We start from the raw sequence: 21382 nt of genomic DNA, 5'->3' as shown, positions 1-21382 counted from the left end.
GACATTAACCTAAATTAGATTTCGTTTCACACAAAAATATAATTTTGATCTTCAGAAACCAGCACAAAATATAAGATATTTGTCAAATATTTTTCTTCGAAATATCCATCATAAAGAAAAAGTGCACAACACAAGTAACAGGTATGTTACCGTACTGTACAGAGTTAACTTTAACAATCAATTTAAAACACACAATCACTTTGGATATTTTAATTCATTACCCAGTTAACATTTCCTGATGGAGACCATAGAATATAAGGTGTAAAAATGTTTCAAATAATCTAGTTTTTAATACTCTCATATTCTTCTTCCAGTAACCATGCAGTCCACATAATACTGCCTTTCATTGTATGCTAACATATGAAATAGTTAGGGCAAGCTGGATTTGGTTGGGTTGTATTGGATGGTTAGGTTAAATCGGAGTTTAAGTCAGCCTAGATTAGAGTGATAAGTAGTCTATTAACTTAGTAGCCAAAGCTGCTGTGAAATATGGAATTTTCCTTCGTTTATTGCAATATATTCTTCTAGGAGTATAGTTATTTAAAATATAAAATTACTATCCACAAATCATAATTATCTTAAGACCTCATTAATGCGACTATACCTTAGCAGTAGACAAAACATTACCAGATACAATAAAAATACATACATCTAATTATTAAACATACTTCATGTCCTATGAATTTCTACGAAAATATTCAGAATATTAAATATTCTCCAGTCCTTTAAATGTTCACTTTTTCTTGCTTTCCTATAGGTAAAATCTGACAATATTTCAGCACGGAGAAAAAAATACTTCAACTTCAGACTAATAAACACATAACAATTACAAAGTTCAAATAATCAATATTTTGTTTTCCATCTGATGTGTTTCGTTTGGAATTCACCATACAAAATAATTCAATGTGGCTGCTATTCACCTAATTAGCAGTATTACATGCTTTCATGATTAATCAATGAAGATGAATATTCTTTTTGAAGTCCTGATCAAAATACGCGTCCTACATTTTTTTGCACGAAAATGTACCCTACATTCTGGACATCGTTAAAAAATGAAATGTTATTATCAATAACTATCATCACCATCATCATCACCATCATCAAGGTTGCACGATAGTGTAGTAGTTAAGGTGTAATGCTGCAAAACTAGCTCTCTAGTTCAATTCCCGATAGGATCATGAATTTTCTCCATTGATCTAATCCTTTTGGCCAGACACGGCTATGAGAGAAGTGGGTACCAGGGGTATTTCCTTGGGAATAAGGGTAGTAGGCACATAGGATGGATATCCCTACTGCCATTAATGCCAACTGTGTGTAAAGGTGGGAGATTTAGCCTCCCGCTGTCCTCTGGACAGATTTGACTTTGCCTTTTATTTCATCATCATCATTCTCCTCCTCTTCCTCCTCCTTCTCCTCCTCCTCGTCCTCCTCCTCCTCACTCCATTTCTTTGGATAGCCTATATTTTTGTAATAATTAGTTCTTAATTTTTAAATTACTGAAGTAGTCTTGGAATCTATATTCCCTGTATGTAGAACATTCAATTTTCTCTATATATTTTACTATTTCAGTTAAATATTTTCCTCGAATATGTATCTATTTTCTTATGTCTTTTCTGCATCGTACTATAATCATGGAAGTACTTAATTACTACATTTACTGGAGAACGATCTTGTCTTCTTCACTTATTACTCAGGTTTTGCTTTCATACAAAAAAAATTGATGTTATTACCTTATCAAATTTTAAAAGAGTTTTTTTTTCAATAGTTTTTTATTACGTAAGGACCATGTTACAACAATATATACATAATTACATTTTTACATTATTTTGTTCTGTGATCTGATTAAACAACATGATTTTATTATGATAAAGAGCATCTTGCACATTTAAACTTATTTACTTGCTCAATAATGTCTTCTTCTATCAGTATTTTAAATTTTATATTGTAGTCACTCACACAGTAACAAGTACGAAAATAAGTTATATTACTTAATACTTCCTGCAATATAAATATGACCTGCAAATCATACTTAAGTGACACAATGCAGTGGAACAAACATCCATATTCACTTCTATTATGGACAAATGCACATCATCCAATTTCATAAAAAAACTTGATTTAAAATTTAAGATAATGAAAGGATATAAACTTGACATAATTATAATGATCCCATGTATCCCATAACCAAAAAATAACATACGAGAAAGAAAGCCTTTTTATTTCCCATATATTTTATCGTAAACTCGTTTGTATTCAAAGTAATTCATTTGTTTCATCTTGTACACATACCTTACGAAATCAATTACTACATAATTTATCATTGTAAAGGGAAAAACCTAATATGGTTTAAACATTTGAATGAAGTACAATATTTCCTTTCTAACCACAAAATGCATAAGATCAAAGAAATGCAACAAAGACACTGCTTGCTACTTGTGTTAACAGAAATAAATTAGCCACATCTAAATCTGAAATTTAAAAATCTAAATCATTACAAAGGCAAGAGTCAGTAATAGTAATAGTAATAGTAATAGTAATAATAATAATAATAATAATAATAATAATAATAATAATAATAATAATAATAATATCAGCAAATGAATTTCTCAGAACTGAAAAGGTTGGTCGTATTGTTCTTATGTAATAATTGTAGATCCCCATGTGAAGCATACAATTGCCCTTTGCAAGAGACAGGAATTATAGATAATTTAAGGTTCATGAATTTGCAAGGTTGTGTTGAAATTTTCTTTCTCTAACACTTCTAATTTACTTAACGGTTCTATTCTCAGAGTTGTATCACTTGAAATATGGAAGGCATAATGAACACAACTCAGTAGGTGACTTTATCATGTCTCTAACAAGATGAAACTATTAAGTACAGGCCATTTACTATCTCGTGGTGCTAACTTGCATGGCCTGGGAAGCTTCTCTCCCTTGCTACACCTTCACTTGTAGCTAGCTAGCAAACTACCCCTCACCTACCACAAGTTTTTTTTTACTATTATGGCGCATGCATGCATTTGGATCCATTCGATAACAAATAACTTGTACAGCTGAAGTGTCACAGAAATTAAATTTCAACACACGTTTGCAAAGCCAAAGAAAAATTTAATCACAACTTTAAAAACCTGACATTTCATGTACAGACAGCACTTTCTATCTTTAAGTATAGAGTCAAACTATCAACTTCGTACAATTTCTGAATAGGCACTGCAACATATAAAGTTGCTGTAAGTGTTTAATTACATCAATTATCCATTTTGAATCCTGCGTACCGGTACCGTAAAATGGGGTGACTCGATACACCTGGGGGGACTTGATATGTTTTGTAAGTTCATGTTTTGGAACTGAAACATCAACCTACAAAATGTATAAAGTCCCCCCAGCGTGTCTAGTCTCCCTGTTTTATATGCTGGGAGACTTCATAAGTTTTGTAGGTTGATGTTTTGTTTCGAAACATCAACCTAAAAAACGTATCAAGTCACCCCCAAGTGTATCAAGTCACCCCGTTTTACGGTACACTACTTTTAACACTTGAATATAAGTAATTGATTAACTAGGCTCTGAGGATTGTGTGATGAAGCACCGAAACAGCTGTAAGCAGCACAGATTTACATAATTAACACAAGTAAGTCCGCTAGTTAATCAATTACTTACATCAATTATGTTATGCAGGATAAATATAGAATATATGTGCTCAATTTTGTCAGCAGCAGCTTAGTAAAAATATCACTTAATAACAAAATTTTCTTTGTCAAACTCGTACTGGTACCTCTGCAATGAATTCAGAATTTCAGTGAAAAATGGATTGATTTAGCGTTTAATAAGAAAAGCTTCAAGGAAAGCAAAGCAAAGAATGTTTGGTTTAAATTAAGATTAATCTATTTGAGCTATTGTTTGAAAAAGAAAAAAAAAATTGGATGATAGGGAGTGGGGAAGGGTTAATGTCCACTGAAAATAGAAGTTACCATTATAATCAAACATTCAGAGATTGTTTAATTCAAATGTCTATCAACTGTAATCACTTTGTGGTTATAATTTAGTCTGCACGATGACTGACAGATAGTGAGCTTTGAATTTAGTCCAAAGAAGGCTGACATGCCTTTCTCATGTCACTCACATTGTTTCACAATGGTTAAAGTTCAAGTACTGTAGTCATGGAGAAAAAATAAAGCAATTTCTTTTCATCTCAACTGTCACCCAACTGACCCAATTATACCTATCTTATCCAAGAAGATGCAAGAACTACATTCGTGCAAATCAATATTGAGTTGAAAACAAATCATTAAAAGAACTTTTCATTCAGGAAGAATGCTGTACCATATGTAACAATATATATACATATATATACATACACATATACACATATACACACACACACACACACACACACACACACACACACACACACACACACACACACACACACACACACACACACACACACACACACTGTATATTTTTTTTCAAACAGTATGGTCCAGTATGTGCACTGGTAAACTTTTAGAGTTTTAAGGGTCCCAAAGTAATATATATATTTTTTAAGCAAATGAAAACTAGGGTTGACGCAACTAAGTTAAGTCCATGCCATATTACATATTTATGCAATCTAGTGCTGCCATCTTCTGCGGTTGACACTGTAGATATCCTCTTTTGTTTGGGTGTTACCGGAAACAGAACTCTCTCACTTGTTGTGACTTGGACTTTTTATAACGAGTGAATAAAATGGACGTGTTTTATGAAAGTTTTACGCTATGAACGGTAAAATTACGCAGTTTTTCTCTTCCACTTCTGCAGCTAAAGAGAACAATGAGCTAAGTGAAAGTGATGTTGCAAAAATAAATTTGTTTACAATGAACACCGAAAAACTTTGAAAAGTACACTAAGTGATACAGATGCAGAAACTGGAGATTTCAAACATAAGGTTCCTATGGCAGCAAATAAAGAAACACAAGAAGATCTCTTTGACTGTTGGATTTTTAACCAAAAAGTTGATTTTTGCGACAAGTAGTTATTGGTGATAACAAATAAAGAACTTGGTTGCAAAATATGTAAGGATTTGGTAAGTTTGGGACCAGAAAGAAACAAGCAAGGTATGAATATTTCAAAGGAAAGGGCAAATATTGAAATTTTTCATTTTGGTGACAGCAAGAAAAAAACAAATTACTTCACTGCATAAAAAATATTCACGAACATAAAATCAGTTCAGCTTACTATGCTGTTATTAAAATAATAGCCTCTGCAAAATGACCAAAATTAGAGGAGGTAGCTTCTTCAAAACCATTTGAACATGAAAAAGAAATTACTGCCAAAATATTCAGAACAGCTTATAAAGTTAATGACACTGAAGAATTAGATAAGTGTCCAAATAAGGTATTCTTCACTGCTTATAAATGTCCTTAATGAATTGGTTTCTAATTACAGTGGAAGCTCTTAAGTTCGACTGCTTACGTAGGAGAATTTGGCTTCTCCCAAATGAAACTAGTTCTCACATCATTAAGAACTTCTCTACAACTGAAGATGGTGAGTGCAATGATGTTCATGAAGCTGGTTGGTTCTCCTTTATGTGTTTCACAACCTTCACTTTAAATCAATTTCTGGTGCCTGAAAGGCAGGCATTTGGCAAGAGACACGAAGAGAAAGTAACGAGAACGCGAAGATAGCAGCACCAGTATGTTGAGCCCAATTTGAAAAGTATAACGCAGCACAAGTATGAATTTAGATTTTTTTTTCCCGACTTTTACAATACAATAAGATGTGTACCAGTAAACTATTTTCTAGAAAAAAAAAAAAACACATACATTAATATTAGATGCCACCAGTACCTACGAATCTAAATTACATAATACTGTTTTAGAATTTCATATTTCAAAGTACTTCGATAAATTCAGAATGGGGAGAAAAAGTACGTATATTTTTATTCCAGTGGTCATGACTGTCTCAATAAACAAATGGACACTTGTGAATACTACACAAGAAATGTAAATAAATAAATTAAATTCAGAAAAGCAAGAAAGAAATGACTTAGAAGGATGCTACTGGGAAGGAGAAAAATTAAGTAAAGAAAAAGTACATATTGTACTACATAAAAATAAATACTGCATTTTCCAGTATTTCGTTTTTAAAAATAATATTCTCAGGAAGGGAAAAGGAAAAATGATTTAAGGGGATTATGCAAAACATTAATATTTTCAGATGCAAAGTTTATTTCCTTAAATACGGTATATTATCACGAGAAATGTGCAAGATGATCTAAGACATAAATTACTATTAACATTTCTAATAACAATTTTCCGAACAAACGTGTACCAATAAATTCAATATGAATTATGAAGACAAAATATACATATTACTTCATATGATTTTAAACATTTTCTGACAAAATAATTCCAGAAATAAACATTACCGTATATTATCGCGCAGTTTCCTCCCTTTTCCCTAAAAATTTTTGGCTGAAAAACACTGAGGGAGGGGGGAATTATGAAAGCGTTTCTGAGGGAGATTTATAAAGCAGTCATTGGTGCTTAGTTCCTGTACTTGGCCATTGTGACTTACATCAACACACTGTGATCATCAAACATGGTATATTTCAGTTTTCAATCTTTTCCATAAAAAATGAAACATTTAGATAGAGCACAAGTATATTGTCAAAAATAAGTTTTCTGACCCTGCGCTTTTGTACATGGAAAAAATAACAGGATGCAAAACAAAATTAGAAAGCTTGCCACTACAAACTGGATGAAGGGAAATTTCAGTGTCCTCTAAATGTTATGTTACTAGGGGAGGGAAATATGCGATATTTAATTTAATCTAATTTTTATATAAAAATCTTAAGGGGATAATTATGCGAGGGAGGGGCTTATGTGATAAAATACGGTATTTTATAAGACTGTAATTTTATAATTTCTACGAGTGTTAGAAACTTTAGAGTACTTGAGCAAAAGACAAACATACTTTGGTTTGCTACTAATAATTCTCAAAAGCAAAATAATTTAAACAAATATAATATATCTTCGTAATATGCAAAATTCAGTACTGGTAAGTGGATCTCAAATGAAATAGCTGGAAACACGGAGTAACACACAGTCCCACCAAACATGAAGAACACTGAAATCTCGTTCGTTTCGGATGAGCTTTAGTTGAACATAGACGACATCTCCTGCTGCTTGGCAGTTTGAGTGGCATGTGGGCTCCAGTATTACTGAATCTAATTTCTTCAGGCACTCCGAGTGATTTTCCACACCGTTTTGTAACACACTGTGTGACCCAATGTTCATTCCATCCTGACGAGCCATTCCTAATTAAAGAACATAATTGGGGAAGATGTAAATCACCAATACATACAACAGTACAGGTAAACTAAAGGTACAACTCTCTCGCGTTATGCACCACATCATGATTGTGAAAGAGCACAGTATTGTTCCCGTAACCGTTCTTGGATCCTCATTTTATGGGTACACCCCAGTTCACAAGTCAATGCATAAAATATCTTTGAATTTGAACAACCAACAACACCATGTAATGCAAATCAATCATGCAAATCAATCAGAGGGAAATGATGAATGCGAACCAGGCACATTTTCATGTTTATTTCCTCTCCCACTACAAATTATTTACGACTGTGTGTAATCCAGTCATCACTGGTCATTGTATTTTGCTCAGTTTCTTCCAAGATGCTTGCAAAAGTAGCTAGACCTTAATAGTGCTGGGTTAATTTCGTTTTTGTTTTGCAGATATCAAGCTCTGTTAAAGTTAGGTTAAAGAACTTTAAACAGATTTGAGAAATTAATGATAACATGTATAATTTCGTGAAAAGAATGGCAGGAAGGAGATTAATTTATTTCCCTGTAGACTAATATTTTCCAAAGCTTCAGTATAGAAGACAGTCCATTATTTAGAACTTCAGAAACTCTCATAAAATTTCAAACAGAATGTGTGTATTGTGATTCAACTACTTTTAAGTAATTTTAGTACCACACCCATTGTAAAGTGTCAGCTTTTGCTGTGGCACTGATCTGATAAATGACTTGGTTTAAGCTTGCATGAATACTTTTCACTGATTAAGAACTGTTGCGAGAACTATACAATGCTCTTCTAATGTGAGCAGTGAAGATTTTGCATGCAAAACCAGTTATTTCAGTTCTGTGGGGCAGTCGACATATGTTTGCTCAAGAAATACCTGAATAAGAGGTGAGGGGAGAGGAGCGACAGTATGCTTGCCAATCATTGTATCAGCTTGTATATCAGTCAGTGGGTTTTTTTTTTAGTAGGTTATTTTACGACGCTTTATCAACATCTTAGGTTATTTAGTGTCTGAATGAGATGAAGGTGATAATGCCGGTGAAATGAGTCCGGGGTCCTGCACCGAAAGTTATCCAGCATTTGCTCATATTGGGTAGAGGGAAAACCCCGGAAAAAATCTCAACCAGATAACTTGCCCCAACCGGGAATCGAACCTGGGCCACCTAGTTTTGCGGCCAGACACGCTAGCCGTTACTCCACCGGTGTGGACTCAGTGGTATCGTGTCAGTTTTTCTTCTGTGAATGCTAAGTTGTTCCCGAAGTTCGTGTAACTTGTTATCTCTGGCTATTTTTATACAGGTCCTCAGATTTTCAGAGGTGGTACAAGCATCTACTCTAGGACTGATAATGAATTCTTTTGTGAACATTCTATGAAACTGTCATATGTTACTCCTAAGCTCTCACCTATAGTCTCGTTATAAAACTTATATAGATTGCTGATACTTTTCAGTTCTGGAGGCAAATATAGACAGACACTTTTCTTATGCCCATAACGACTTTTGTGGGCCTTAAGATTTTTTACAAAATTTCGCAGTTTATTTTTTGCAAAATTTTCACCCTTTCTCCACCTCGTTTCTTTTACTACTTGTCCATTGTGAAAATTATGTCTAATCGCACCAGTGATTCTATTTCTGCCCATTGGTATTACTATACATTGAAATGTGTGTATACATACTCGCACCGATATTCCTGAAGAAGTCATTATATTATACCGAGTGAATCTTCTCATCCTGCGGATTGAGAAGTTATGCAGTACTGGCATTTTACAGATTATACTGTAAACACAGTCCCCTGCATCGTATAACTTTCGGCAGAATTGACTGCTACATACCACACTGAGCACGAGCGGCTGGAACCACCTATTTGTAGGCAAATTCAATGTCTAGAATGTTCTACATATTCAGACAGAAAACATGCTTTTCTAGAATGTTCTCGAAACACAGGTAGATTATGAAAAAAAGGTATGTATTCAGAGCCATGATTTGAACCCGAACCTGCACTGGAACAATCCAGTGTGTTAACCGTTGCGCTATCACAGCACATTAACACAGGTCAACATCGTAGCGTTATCGAACTGACTAGTGAATGCGATGTGAGCACCTGCTTTTTGCATTGTCTGTAAAATGAGGTTTTCCTAGTTATCAATCTGCAGGATGAGAAGATTCACCCTGTATTTAACTGATGTGCTCTTGTCTCTCTTGCTGTCTTTACCTGTTCGGCTTTTGTTACGCAAAGTTTGCACTTTGCAATATTGCAAGATACAATTGTCTTGATCAATTGTTTTCATTTTTAAATAAAGATTTTCGGAAGTTACCAGAGATATGTCATCTTCATTTACTTGATTACATTGAAATATTGTGCGTCTTCATTTGTTATTATGACTGCGACATTGTCCCATCGTGCAAAATTAATTGGCAAATAAATCATTATACCCTGCTCTCTCAGCCTTAAGCTGTTGTGTTTCCTTGTACTTCTTTTTTTCTAGACCCTGCATTCCTCTCTTCTATCAATACCTAACCTTCTATGTTGTCCTTCTCTCTGTTGCAGTATGAACACTCACAAACACATATTGTCCGTCACTATGCACAGGATCGAACTGTGTGGATGACCTTCACCCCAAGAGTGAGGAAGAGAATTAGTCTCTTGCCTTTCAACATTATAAACAATTGTGAGTTTTAAGTCGAACTTGAAATAACTGGTTCTATATGCAAAGTCTTCATGTATGTGACGAATTGTTTATTTTACATCCAGCATGCTCTCTCAATTAATAACACTCAATAAAAGAATTGTATTCCAATGGATACCATCCCATTGTGTAGTCCTGGGAAACGAGAATGCGGATGCTTTAGCAAAGAAGGGCAGCACTGCTGCTTACAGACCTGTTACTAAATCTACGTATTACTCTGTGAAGAGATTTATTAAATCTACATACTTAGACTTCAACAAACAAAATTTGATAACACAATCTCAAGGGAAAAAATGGAACTCTCTGCATTATAATCCACAGTTAATTCCCGATTTACCAACAAAATCGTCCGTAGCTGCATTTAGATTGGCAACAGGCCATGATTGCTTGGCCAAACACCTGCATAGAATTGGAATATATCAGTCCCCTAACTGCCCATTGTGCAACTCAAACCAAGAAATGGATTTGGAACACCTCAAAATCTGTGCTTCAATGGCTGACCATGATAATATCTTTGAAAAATATTGGAGTGCAAGAGGTCAAGTGACTTTATTGTCAAATGCCTGGCATTAGAAAACAACAACATCCAGCAAAATCATAGTACCAATGTAACAAGAGGTAGGGCAAATATCAGTCATCTACAGCTGATGGAAAAATTAAAAATGTGCTCCAATCTTCTCTATAATTAACTACTCTATCGACTAAGGTTGCAAAAGTATTCAATTTTAAATCATAATAGTGAAATTTATGAAACAATAGAGAATAATAAATTAAAGAAATACATCAAGTTTTGTACTTTTAATAATTTGTACATTTAATTGTTTTATATATGTACATTAGAGAATTTAATCTTTATAAGTTTTCATAGAAATTTTAATAACCTTTCAAGTTAATAAGACATATTCTATTTATAGACCAATGAAAGGTAAACACATGTATGCAATACAACTTCATGCAGTCAAATATGGATATAATCATAACCTCAATATTTCCAAAGATTCAAGCCATTCAAAACATTCAGAGTCCTGAGAAATATGAGAACTGTGACATATATTTACTTGCATTAAAATGTTCAAGCAAGTCTTTATGTATTGTTAATCAAAGCAGACAAATAACGCAATCATGTAAAGGACTTTTTAGTTAATCATCTTCTTCAAATGATGTCACATATGGAATTTTTTTTGTAAGAATTTAAATGCCACACTGACAACACTAATGTGACAGTTGAGAATTTGTACCTTTTCAACTATGGAAGCTATTCAGACCCAATGGCCATAAAGGTGCAATGGTGGTAAGAAAATGATGGAAGAAAACTTGACCAATGGATATTTTGTTCACTGTAAATCAAACAGAACCTTTCACGAATCAAGCCATTTTTCTTTTGTAAGATGCTGCAGCAGTCTTTCACTGTGATAACAGTCTGTAACCCTATTTAAGTGATGTGTTTATTCTGAAAATGCAACTTCTTCAATAAATTCACTATTTCTGAATGAATTGTGCTCGATTTTTACACTTGCATAGTAAAACAATGTAATAAGGGCCTTAATCCACTGGTTATCATCCTATATATTACTTACTTACGGCTTTTAAGGAACCAGCAGGTTCATTGCCGTCGCTCACGCCATCGGTCCCTATCCTGAGCAAGATTAATCCAGTCTCTACCATCATATCCCACGTCCCTCAAATCCATTTTAATATTATCCTCCCATCTACACCTCGGCCTCCCCAAAGGTCTTATTCCCTCCGGCTTCCCAACTAATACTCTATATGCATTTCTGGATTCGCCCATACATGTTGCATCATTCTATATATCATCTTATATATTACTCATATTATTAAACTCACATGTGAATGTTCATTATCAGTCACAATGGTGCACTAAGACCTACCTACAATTGTGTAAATTTTTCTTAGTGTTGCTCTAATGATTTAGTAGATTTGATGTTTTTTCGTCTCCTGAAAAATGTATTTTTATGGACTTCGGTCCTTATTCTACTGACCGATTCATATAAATGTTGCCCTTCCATAACAAAATGTCTGATTTGCTAAGCTTTTTCAGTCAGTTAAAACTGAATTTAGTGATGTAACATGCTTTTAAACTCAAAGGAAAATGCTAAATCATTTTCTTTTAAATATGGACAAAGTATGTGCTATGTAGGTTAGGTACTTGGTGTTAAAGTTTTCACTTTGAAGAGAATATTTCAAAGGTGCAGAATATTTACATTTTCTCTAGAAGAACTGGAACAGATATCAGAAGAGAAACATCCAAAATGGCCGTGGAGGATTTGAGTCAGTGAGAGAATAAGAAAAGACAGACCTCATCTCTACAAAACCAGAGAAGGATCTCTCTCTCTTGCTGAAACAGCAACATTGGGCAGCATGGCTTCATTTTGCTCATTAAACCCAGGTTACAATAGAGGAGCAGTGACGAGCTGAGATATCACCATGATAGAAAAAGGTATAAAGTAAGACTGAGGACATGTATTCCTCTCATGTAAGGAAAACAAGCCACCAAAGCTTCAAAGATGCACTTCCTTGCCTCATCTTGTACAGATGAGGTCTATCTCAAGTTTTTTTTTTTTTTTTACTTGGTCATTTAACAACGCTGTATCAACTACTGGGTTATATAGCATTGATGAAATTGGTGATAGTAAGATGGTATTTGGTGAGATGAGGTCGAGGATTCGCCATAGATTACCTGACATTCGTCTTATGGTTGAGGAAAACCTCGAAATATTTCTCTTTTGATACCCATTTCAGTCCTTCTAGATACACCCTGCACCTTTGAAAAATTCCCTAAACACATTAACACCAGGCACACAAATATTTCACCAAAAGAAATTACTCTTGCAGCTTTCTCTGAATCCCCAACCATCCCTCCGAAAAAAATTACGTCGTAAAATTCAATTTTAAACTGATTGAAAAGTTTAAAATGCTGCAACCATTACAAAATAACATGGGACATGGCCAATGTTAAAGGACGAAATCACAGTAAAGCCATAAGCATTTCTGAAAGGACAGTATTTATTGCACGTAATAGTCTAGAATGAACACAGAGGAAAAAGAAGGTCATAAACCATCTTTCGTCATGGGAAATCCCTCAAGAGGAAGTACTACAGCTCATAATAAAAAAAAAGTGCGACAACAATGCATAAATGTTTAAATAAGTCGTTACATTAGACATAATGATATTTCATGAAGTGATGTGGTTCATTTTGCCAGTTAGTGTATTATGTAAGCTGTGGTTCAAAAGTGGAATGGCATGAAAGGCAGTGAGGCAGAAGATCAATTGGTAAAATGAGGAAGTGAAATTCTACTGATGTTCCCAGAAAGAGTGCCTGAGAATTTGCTTCATTTTTCATACAATGGTTAACGACAAGCAAATAAAAATAAAATAGAATAAAAAAAAAAACTGGAAAAACAAACCATTTACCATTCCTGACAGTTCCCAAATAGAAGGTATTGTTTGTTGCAACTTATAGCAATTATGATGGTAACATATGTCATCTTTTCAATATCATTCAACCAAGTGATTCACATTTCAGAACAGGAAGTGATATGGTGATTTCACATTTCAAGTGAATGAATTCAATTTTGGAGGTCAGTTAAATGAAGTTTTTCTACTATTTTCGTCATTCCCTCTAAGCAAAATATGTTGATATATTACATTCAACAAACTTTGATCTTATCACCCATATAAATCGTCATTCTATAACAGTTATTCTGGATAACCATTATATCACAATAGAAATAAATAAAATATTTGAATTATTCTGTATAAACAAAGATTTGTTCTACAAGAGATGTTGTTTCTGAAAGTACCAATTAATAATGGATGATATCAGTACATGCCATGTGATTTCAGTATATATAATCATACAACGCATTATTGTATTACATAAGAAATTAATTTATCAAATAATTTTGATGCTGAAGGAAATGTTTTGAAGATGAACTGACTTTTATTACAGACAATTCCCGTAACTAATTCTGGCAAAAAGAGTAAAACTATTTAAAATGGAAAGAAGATATCCTTTTTGAAAACATTTTAAATTTATCATAGGTATATGCAAATTCTTACATCTGATATTTAATGTTATTAAATCCAGAGAAACATGAAATTTTATTGTTACAATTTATCTGCCCTACCAACTGTTTTTACCACAAAATCAGGACTTTAAACTTGATGTCAAACATCAGTCTGAAGATGATGCAAATATCATTTGCCTGCTAAACTGAAGAATAGGTATGGTGTAGAAGCTTTCTACTGTAGTGTTACGATAATAACAAAGTACACAATGTCACCAACATATTGGCATGACATTCACCTGTGCCATCCTTACCAGAAGAAATTGGGCTTCTTTTTCTCTGCCTCCCTCGTCCTCCTCAACAACCTTACTGAGAAGTAGTGCCACTGTTAGTGACAAGATTTGGTAAGGTTTGGTGGGGAGGCAGTTTGTCAATTAGATGCACTGTCAATGATGAGGTTAGGTAAGGTTTCATGAGGTGATAGACTAGTGACAAGTGCTTTGGCAAAAATGACACAAGTGAATGTGAGGACCATTCATATTTATTCATTTCACTGTGATAAAGTGTTATTATAAAGGTAAAAGGTAAAGGTATCCCCGTAACATGCCATGAAGGCACTTGGGGGGCATGGAGGTAGAGCCCCATGCTTTCCATGACCTCGGCACTAGAATGAGGTGGTGTGGTCGGCACCACGCTCTGACCGCCTTTTACCCCCGGGAAAGACCCGGTACTCAATTTTATAGGAGGCTGAGTGAACCTCGGGGCCGTTCTGAAAGTTTGGTAACGAGAAAAAATCCTGTCACCACCTGGGATCGAACCCCGGACCTTCCAGTCCGTAGCCAGCTGCTCTACCAACTGAGCTACCCGGCCGCCCGATAAAGTGTTATTATAAATTTGAAAACTTGCATTTTCTTTCAGTGCATTAAAAAATTCGCCATTATATTCGCTAAACCTCGCACTTGACCAATGCAATTCTTAAAGAATATAGTCATGAATTTTATTAGCAACATAATCCATCTCTTTTGTTTGACATGGCTCGGTATAGACCAGTCACTAGTGGCAAGCATAGCCGACACTGCTGTACCACACGCGGTATCTAGTGTTTCATTTACCTAATAATGAGTCACATATTCAATTGCAGACAAAAGAATAATATTTGCCTAGAGCATTGATGTCAAAGCAAGCGCGTTTTTCTGACCTTGACATAGTGTGCGGGCATCAAGCGCTAGGTAAGGAAGGAGGAAGGATTTTTATTTAATTGAATAATCAGCCTATTGGATTAAGAAAACAGTGGTGAACAAGCTTAAAACGGAACGTGAAATTTTATATCGTTATTTTTATCTGCTTTCTTTCTGTTTGATATTATCTATATTGTCTATAAAATAAAAGTACTAACACCAATTTCTTAATATTGCAGTTGTATTTTAAATGTTAATAACATAATAAAGAGTTAAGAAGGAATATCCACATAAATTCTATAGCAGTACAACTATACTGTACTAAGTGAATGAAACATATCATTCATAAAGAAAGTGATAGCCCAAAAAAGAGATTGAGTAAGACATGATAAGTTGGAATTGATATTGATGGTATTTTTAGCCTTATAAAAGTAATCAATAAACTAATCAAAACAATATTATAGTACAAAGCAAAGTTACCTAGGTATATGTTTTAACTGTAACTAATATTACATAACAAAACTCTTATCGCATTATGCTTTTAAGGTGATATTGGTGCGCAACTTCCTATCATCAGAATATTAAATTATTTTCTCGAATTCTGCTCAAGCTATAGAGCTATGTTTTTACAACACATAGGCACATTTTTTTTATGATGTAACAGTAATTGCTTTGTTAATTAATTTCGTTACAATGTTCATGTGAATATTTTCAAAATTTTCAATACACTGTCTTCAGTAATACGTATTTATGATAAATTATATTTACGAAAACATTATTTCAGTACCTGTTACGCTATTAAATAAATATATCTGAAAATTTTACTTTTGTATAAAAAAGTTAAGAAATTATTCCTTTTGAATAAAAAATCAAGCTTGTAAAAAATTATCATTAAAATTAAAACTTACATTCTTACAATGCACTTCTACTTCTCAGACAAATCTAAAAATTAACATTTAATAAGTTCTCTTCCCTTTATCTATTGAATCAGTGCTGGTCATCTCGTATATAGCTCGACCAAGCGGCATATAGGCTACTACCTCTTTCGTCTGTCTCTTTCCTTTCTGCTGTAAAGCGCTCAGGCTCTCCTGAGCTCTGAAGCGCATGCTTGCGCCTATGGGCATCAGTTGACGTGACTGGTCTAGAGCAATTAAAATTCAGTGGCAGAACTAATGAGCTTCCCAAACATGTAAAATATTATGGCAACAAATCAATAACAGAAATCAAAGAAAAATTCCAATTATGAGGATACAGTAACAAAGACTTCTGCAGTTCTAAATGTATGTATATCAATCAGATCACATATTCTGAAAAAATGTTAACAAAGAAGCTGGTCATCAGAATGTGTTTATGCAACCATACCGTACATGTACTGTACATAACAATAATATAGTCGACTCCAAATGTAATTAACCTCGAATTAACAATATAACAAATATGAGTGCAATCGAAAACACGTGACTGAGTTTGATTAAGGTTCAATCCATTTTGGTGCATACCTATTTGTATAAGTCTCGTTTTCTGTCAGTTATTGCCAATATGAGTCATAGAATACCTCTGACTTTCATTGTATAATGCATAAAGGAAAAAGAGGGATGTAACTTTAGATGGTGTTCAGATTGGTTGGTTGAAAATAAAGTGGACCCAATTATCAGTGTTGAAACCTAAGATGTCTCATGTTATAGTCGCAATGCTGTAATTCCCGGCGTGACTCCTCCTCTTTGCTTACATCTTAGGAAGTGAAGGCTCTATAAAGTCTAAGTAGGTAGTATCATTTGCCATTTTTGTTCTTTCGTTGCCGAGCTACCATACGAGGAATCTATTTGCCACACAGTTAAACATTATCATGTTGTAGCTCCTATGATAATAAATCAAACACACTGTAATTCAGCAAATAATTGAGCGGCAAATAACGTCGTGTGCTTTCTGCAAACGCCAATGAAAGAGCCAAAATGGCGGGCGATTATATTAAGTATTTATCGAGCCTTAAGAAATGAATAACGTCTTCATCAGCAAATCACAAGACGCACACGTTTAAATGTAGCCGACCTGCAACGCAATTGGCTGCCAGAAATTAGAGCGACGGGACTATAGTGAATACATTGGTACTTTTATCATTGAATTTGATGCATACAACAAACGTGCTATTAAGCCTTACAATGAACATTTCTGAGGTTTACGGAAAATTATGACCTGGAAGTAATATAAAAATAAAAAGTAGCTAATGTCTGATGTGTTCTCTTCTTGTGTAACATCTGCTCCTCCTGTGGAAACATAAGTGAACCTAGGAAACTGGCCTTCATTCCTTGACTACTTAAGGTACCTATATAATTTAATATTTAAACATTATTTCACTGATTCTTTTATTAATATTATACTTAATATGATTCAGATGTTCCTTACAAACTCATTCTCTTAGTCCACAGAACGGCAGAAATACTTTCCTTCTCCCCTTAAGTGGCAAGTAAATTGATATAAGGATGTAGCGCACCATGCTTTACTAGGTGTTTCCTGATATTATGGCGATGGATCTATTTTGCACTGACAATGATGGCTAATGAGGAAATGGTGAATGATGTGGAACGAAATTACTAAAAAAAAAAAAAAACTGCTCCAACACTGTCTTTGTTCACCACAAAATCCACATGGACTCATCAAAAACTGAACTCAGATTTTTGGTTTGAGAAATCCATGGATTAATAACAGATCTTTATTTCAGAATTATCGTATGTAATGAGTACAAACTGGACTAATGGAAGCATGCTGTGATTACATAAATAACACCGATTTTAATATATCAGATCTTTAAATACCAGGCAAGACATTTGCATTTATGGAAAACCACATTTCCTTTCCCAAATAAGTTTCTTTTCAACATATCCTTTTTAATTACAGTAGAACCTCTATTATCCATGGTAATGAAGGTGCTGGACTAAACAGTTAATCGAAAAATCGGATAATCCATACCATAAAATATATTCATAAATTAAGTGTATAATACACAATTTCGTAATTTCCTTCGTGGTCTTGTGTTTAACTGTGCTATGTAGTGAATCAGGAGTTCATTAAAAGTTTGGTTGTCAACGAAGGATTCTTTAGGGCCAAGGGTTGAAGGTTGATGATTGTCTGCGGAAAGATAGAAGTCTCATGCTGTAGATTTACATACTTTATACATTTGATCTTTTTTTTTTTTTGGGGGGGGGGGTTAAATCGCATACAGTTCTAATGCCAATCTCCTAATCAGAAGCAACATTAACCACAGTTTCTTCTTTCCTAAACTTCTAAATTATTTGTAATTTTTTTTTCGATAATTAACACAATAAGTTTCCTTTTAACAACTGTGGAAGACATTTTGCATAGAAGTTACCTGTATACAGTATGGCTACTCGAATTTTAAGGATAAGGATTGAATTGTTCACGAGTTTGTAGAAATTCTTGGGGCAATTTCTTTGGAAGCAAGTAGTGATTACTTTACAAGTAACTATTTCTGTTGCTGACAGCGAAGTATTTCTACTACATACTTTGTAGTAAGAGTTAAGACTTGTAATAACCTATGTAGAAAAACTATGTAGAAACATAACGTATAGTACTTCATATATTTTTCTGCAGCAAAAGAAAAAAAAAAAATAAGAGCTAGAAAAAAGTGGATAACCCGACAATCGGTTAATAGGATAACAGATAATCGGGGTTCTACTGTATAGAGAAAAATCATACACACTTCGATTATTTTCTAGATTTAGAGATTATGTTATTCACCATCTGGTCTATGAAACAGCAGATTCATTGTCAGTTTCTACAATTTTTAACAATGTAGGAAGAAATAAATACATAAATAAAATTCGAGAAAACCTAAGTTTCAATATTACTAATGTGTTGCAAAAACGACTATTTCCTTCCTGAATTATAAGTCCAGTTTCATTATGACACTACTGTGTGTTCACAAACACTGCATCTTCATTATTTCTTCGTGTGATATTCCTTGAAACAGTTCTTTGCAGCTAACATACAGAGTCCAACTCTACATGACTGACAACTCCATCTGGTCCGATGTGGCATGGCTGCTGTACTACAGTGAGCACATCGACGTGATTTTCCCTTCACAGGCATATGTTCTGCTTGATCAAATCTTTTTTCTGGATCAACATAAGGCTTCAATTTCTTTTTAGGTTTAATCTGATCAGAGAAATGCCCTGATAAAGGCGGCATCAAAGATAAACTACTAGAACTCAAAGAGTTAAAATCTTTCATTGTGTGATAAATCTGAAAACATGGGAATAAACACAAGGGCACTTCACACTGTTCACAGTAATGAGTAGTTTCTTGTTTGGTCTTGTTTGCTAGACACATCACACAAGTTTTACATACACGTACTTGAGTATGTGATGGCGTATATGATGATGGATAATGTAGTGACGTTGTTGTTGTTAAAGGAAATTCAGTAGAGCTTCTTCCAAGATGATCTGATGTATCAGACCTCTTCTCAGCAGGTGATGACATCTCCTTCATCCTGAAAGTAAGTTGTGAGTCTTGGTACAATGTGCTTGTTCAATGCCAAGTACATGGCAAAATTTTATACATTACGTCATGTGCCATTTCACCAATATTCCTCTGATCAAAATAACTTCCATTCTTTTCTTGTATCACACATTTTTTGTCTTCTCTTGAACAAATGATGTAATATCCAGACATATTTAAAATAAATCTGTGTTACAACTTCTTTACATAAAATCTTCATTATTCTCCTCTATTCCATTATATTACATTGCAAATGTTAAATTGTATCGGAAAAGAAACGAGTACAATTTTAGGACTGACATTCGGCACAACATGTTTTTTTATAATTTGCAGTAATTACAAAATACAACTTCTTTTGTGATCATTACAATCATTATGCGGATGCTTTAGCAAAGAAGGGCAGCACTGCTACTTACATTCCTGTTACTAAATCTGCGTATTACTCTGTGAAAAGATTTATTAAATCTACATACTTAGACTTCAACAAACAAAATTTGATAACACAATCTCAAGGGAAAAAATGGAACTCTCTTCATCATAATCCACAGTTAATTCCCGATTTACACACAAATCGTCTGTAGTTTATTTATTGGCAACAGGCCAAACACCCGCATAGAATTGGAATATATCAGTCCCCTAACTGCCCATTGTGCAACTCAAACCAAGAAATGGCTTAGGAACACCTCAAAATCTGTACTTCAGTGGCTGACCATGACAATATCTTTGAAAAATATTGGAGTGCAAGAGGTCGAATGACTTTATTGCCAAATGTCTGGCATTATAAAACAACAACAAACATCAGCATCATCATCATCATCATCATCATCATCATAAATTTAAACTATTCCATTCTAACTTCGTGACATGATTGTAACTTCGTTCAGTGTCAATTGATGTTCTATGTTGTCTCAAATGAATGCCGACTTCGTCATAACTTTACATCATCACAGGCACCCCACCATGTGACCATTTAGTGTCAGACTAAAAAAGCCTAAATAAAGTTTTTGAGTAAATCCCACAGGAGTATGAAAATCTCAAAGAATACAACAATTGTCAGTCATGACTTATAGTTAAGGCACAGCTTTAATGCTGCATGGAAACCCCAGTAATAATTCGTTCTTCCTTATGGTAAAAGGGCAAAGGTGTTTGTCCACTATCATTTAATATCCTATGTTGCTCTGAGCAGAGGACCAGAGCTGTGTTAACATCATGTCACCAGAGGGCCATTATTTATTAATTTAATGTGCAAGTAGAGAAAAAAAGCCCAGAATCATGATTAAAAATCTGAAAGAAGAAATCAATTATAAAAAGGGCACATGCACGAACACAACACGTGTTCACCGAAAATTTCAATAAATAATTCCTTCCCATGTGGATGACCAACAGTATTAAAATCCTTCACGAAGAGCCGATCAGCAGGCAAACATGCTACCACCTGAGGCTATACCAGTGACCTCCCAATCTTAAAGATACTGTTGTTTAAGAACTGTTTGCCAAATTATGACTATAGAAAGTCATGAAAGAATACTAGGTTAGTATAAATTAGTTCATTTATACGTTTTTATGGGGGTCTGAAGAAAAGAATGTACAAGTGAGAAAAATGTATAACTGAAATGGCATTTAATAACATCTGAAACGGCATTTTAAAAACATGTGATTACTTTTACAAAAA

The 21382-nt window shown here is 34.1% G+C and overlaps 1 protein-coding gene across 14 annotated transcripts in view; it reads right to left on the bottom strand.

The window, feature by feature from the left end:
• Positions 1-21382, bottom strand: part of LOC138701344 (uncharacterized) — a 133951-nt gene that overhangs the window by 52670 nt on the left and 59899 nt on the right. For 2 of the 14 annotated variants that reach the window (XM_069828196.1, XM_069828133.1), the window contains one exon: positions 7305-19702. The exons of 10 other annotated variants lie outside the window; for them this stretch is intronic. In XM_069828196.1, the coding sequence (XP_069684297.1) occupies positions 19153-19702 (550 nt within the window). In that variant the 3' untranslated portion in view covers positions 7305-19152. 2 more of the 14 variants (XM_069828188.1, XM_069828231.1) reach the window with 2 other exon arrangements.

This window comes from Periplaneta americana, chromosome 1 (assembly GCF_040183065.1).
Source record: "Periplaneta americana isolate PAMFEO1 chromosome 1, P.americana_PAMFEO1_priV1, whole genome shotgun sequence".
Classification (NCBI taxonomy): domain Eukaryota; kingdom Metazoa; phylum Arthropoda; class Insecta; order Blattodea; family Blattidae; genus Periplaneta; species Periplaneta americana.
Note: the sequence above shows the minus strand (reverse complement) of the source record. Positions and strands in the feature narration are given on the sequence as shown.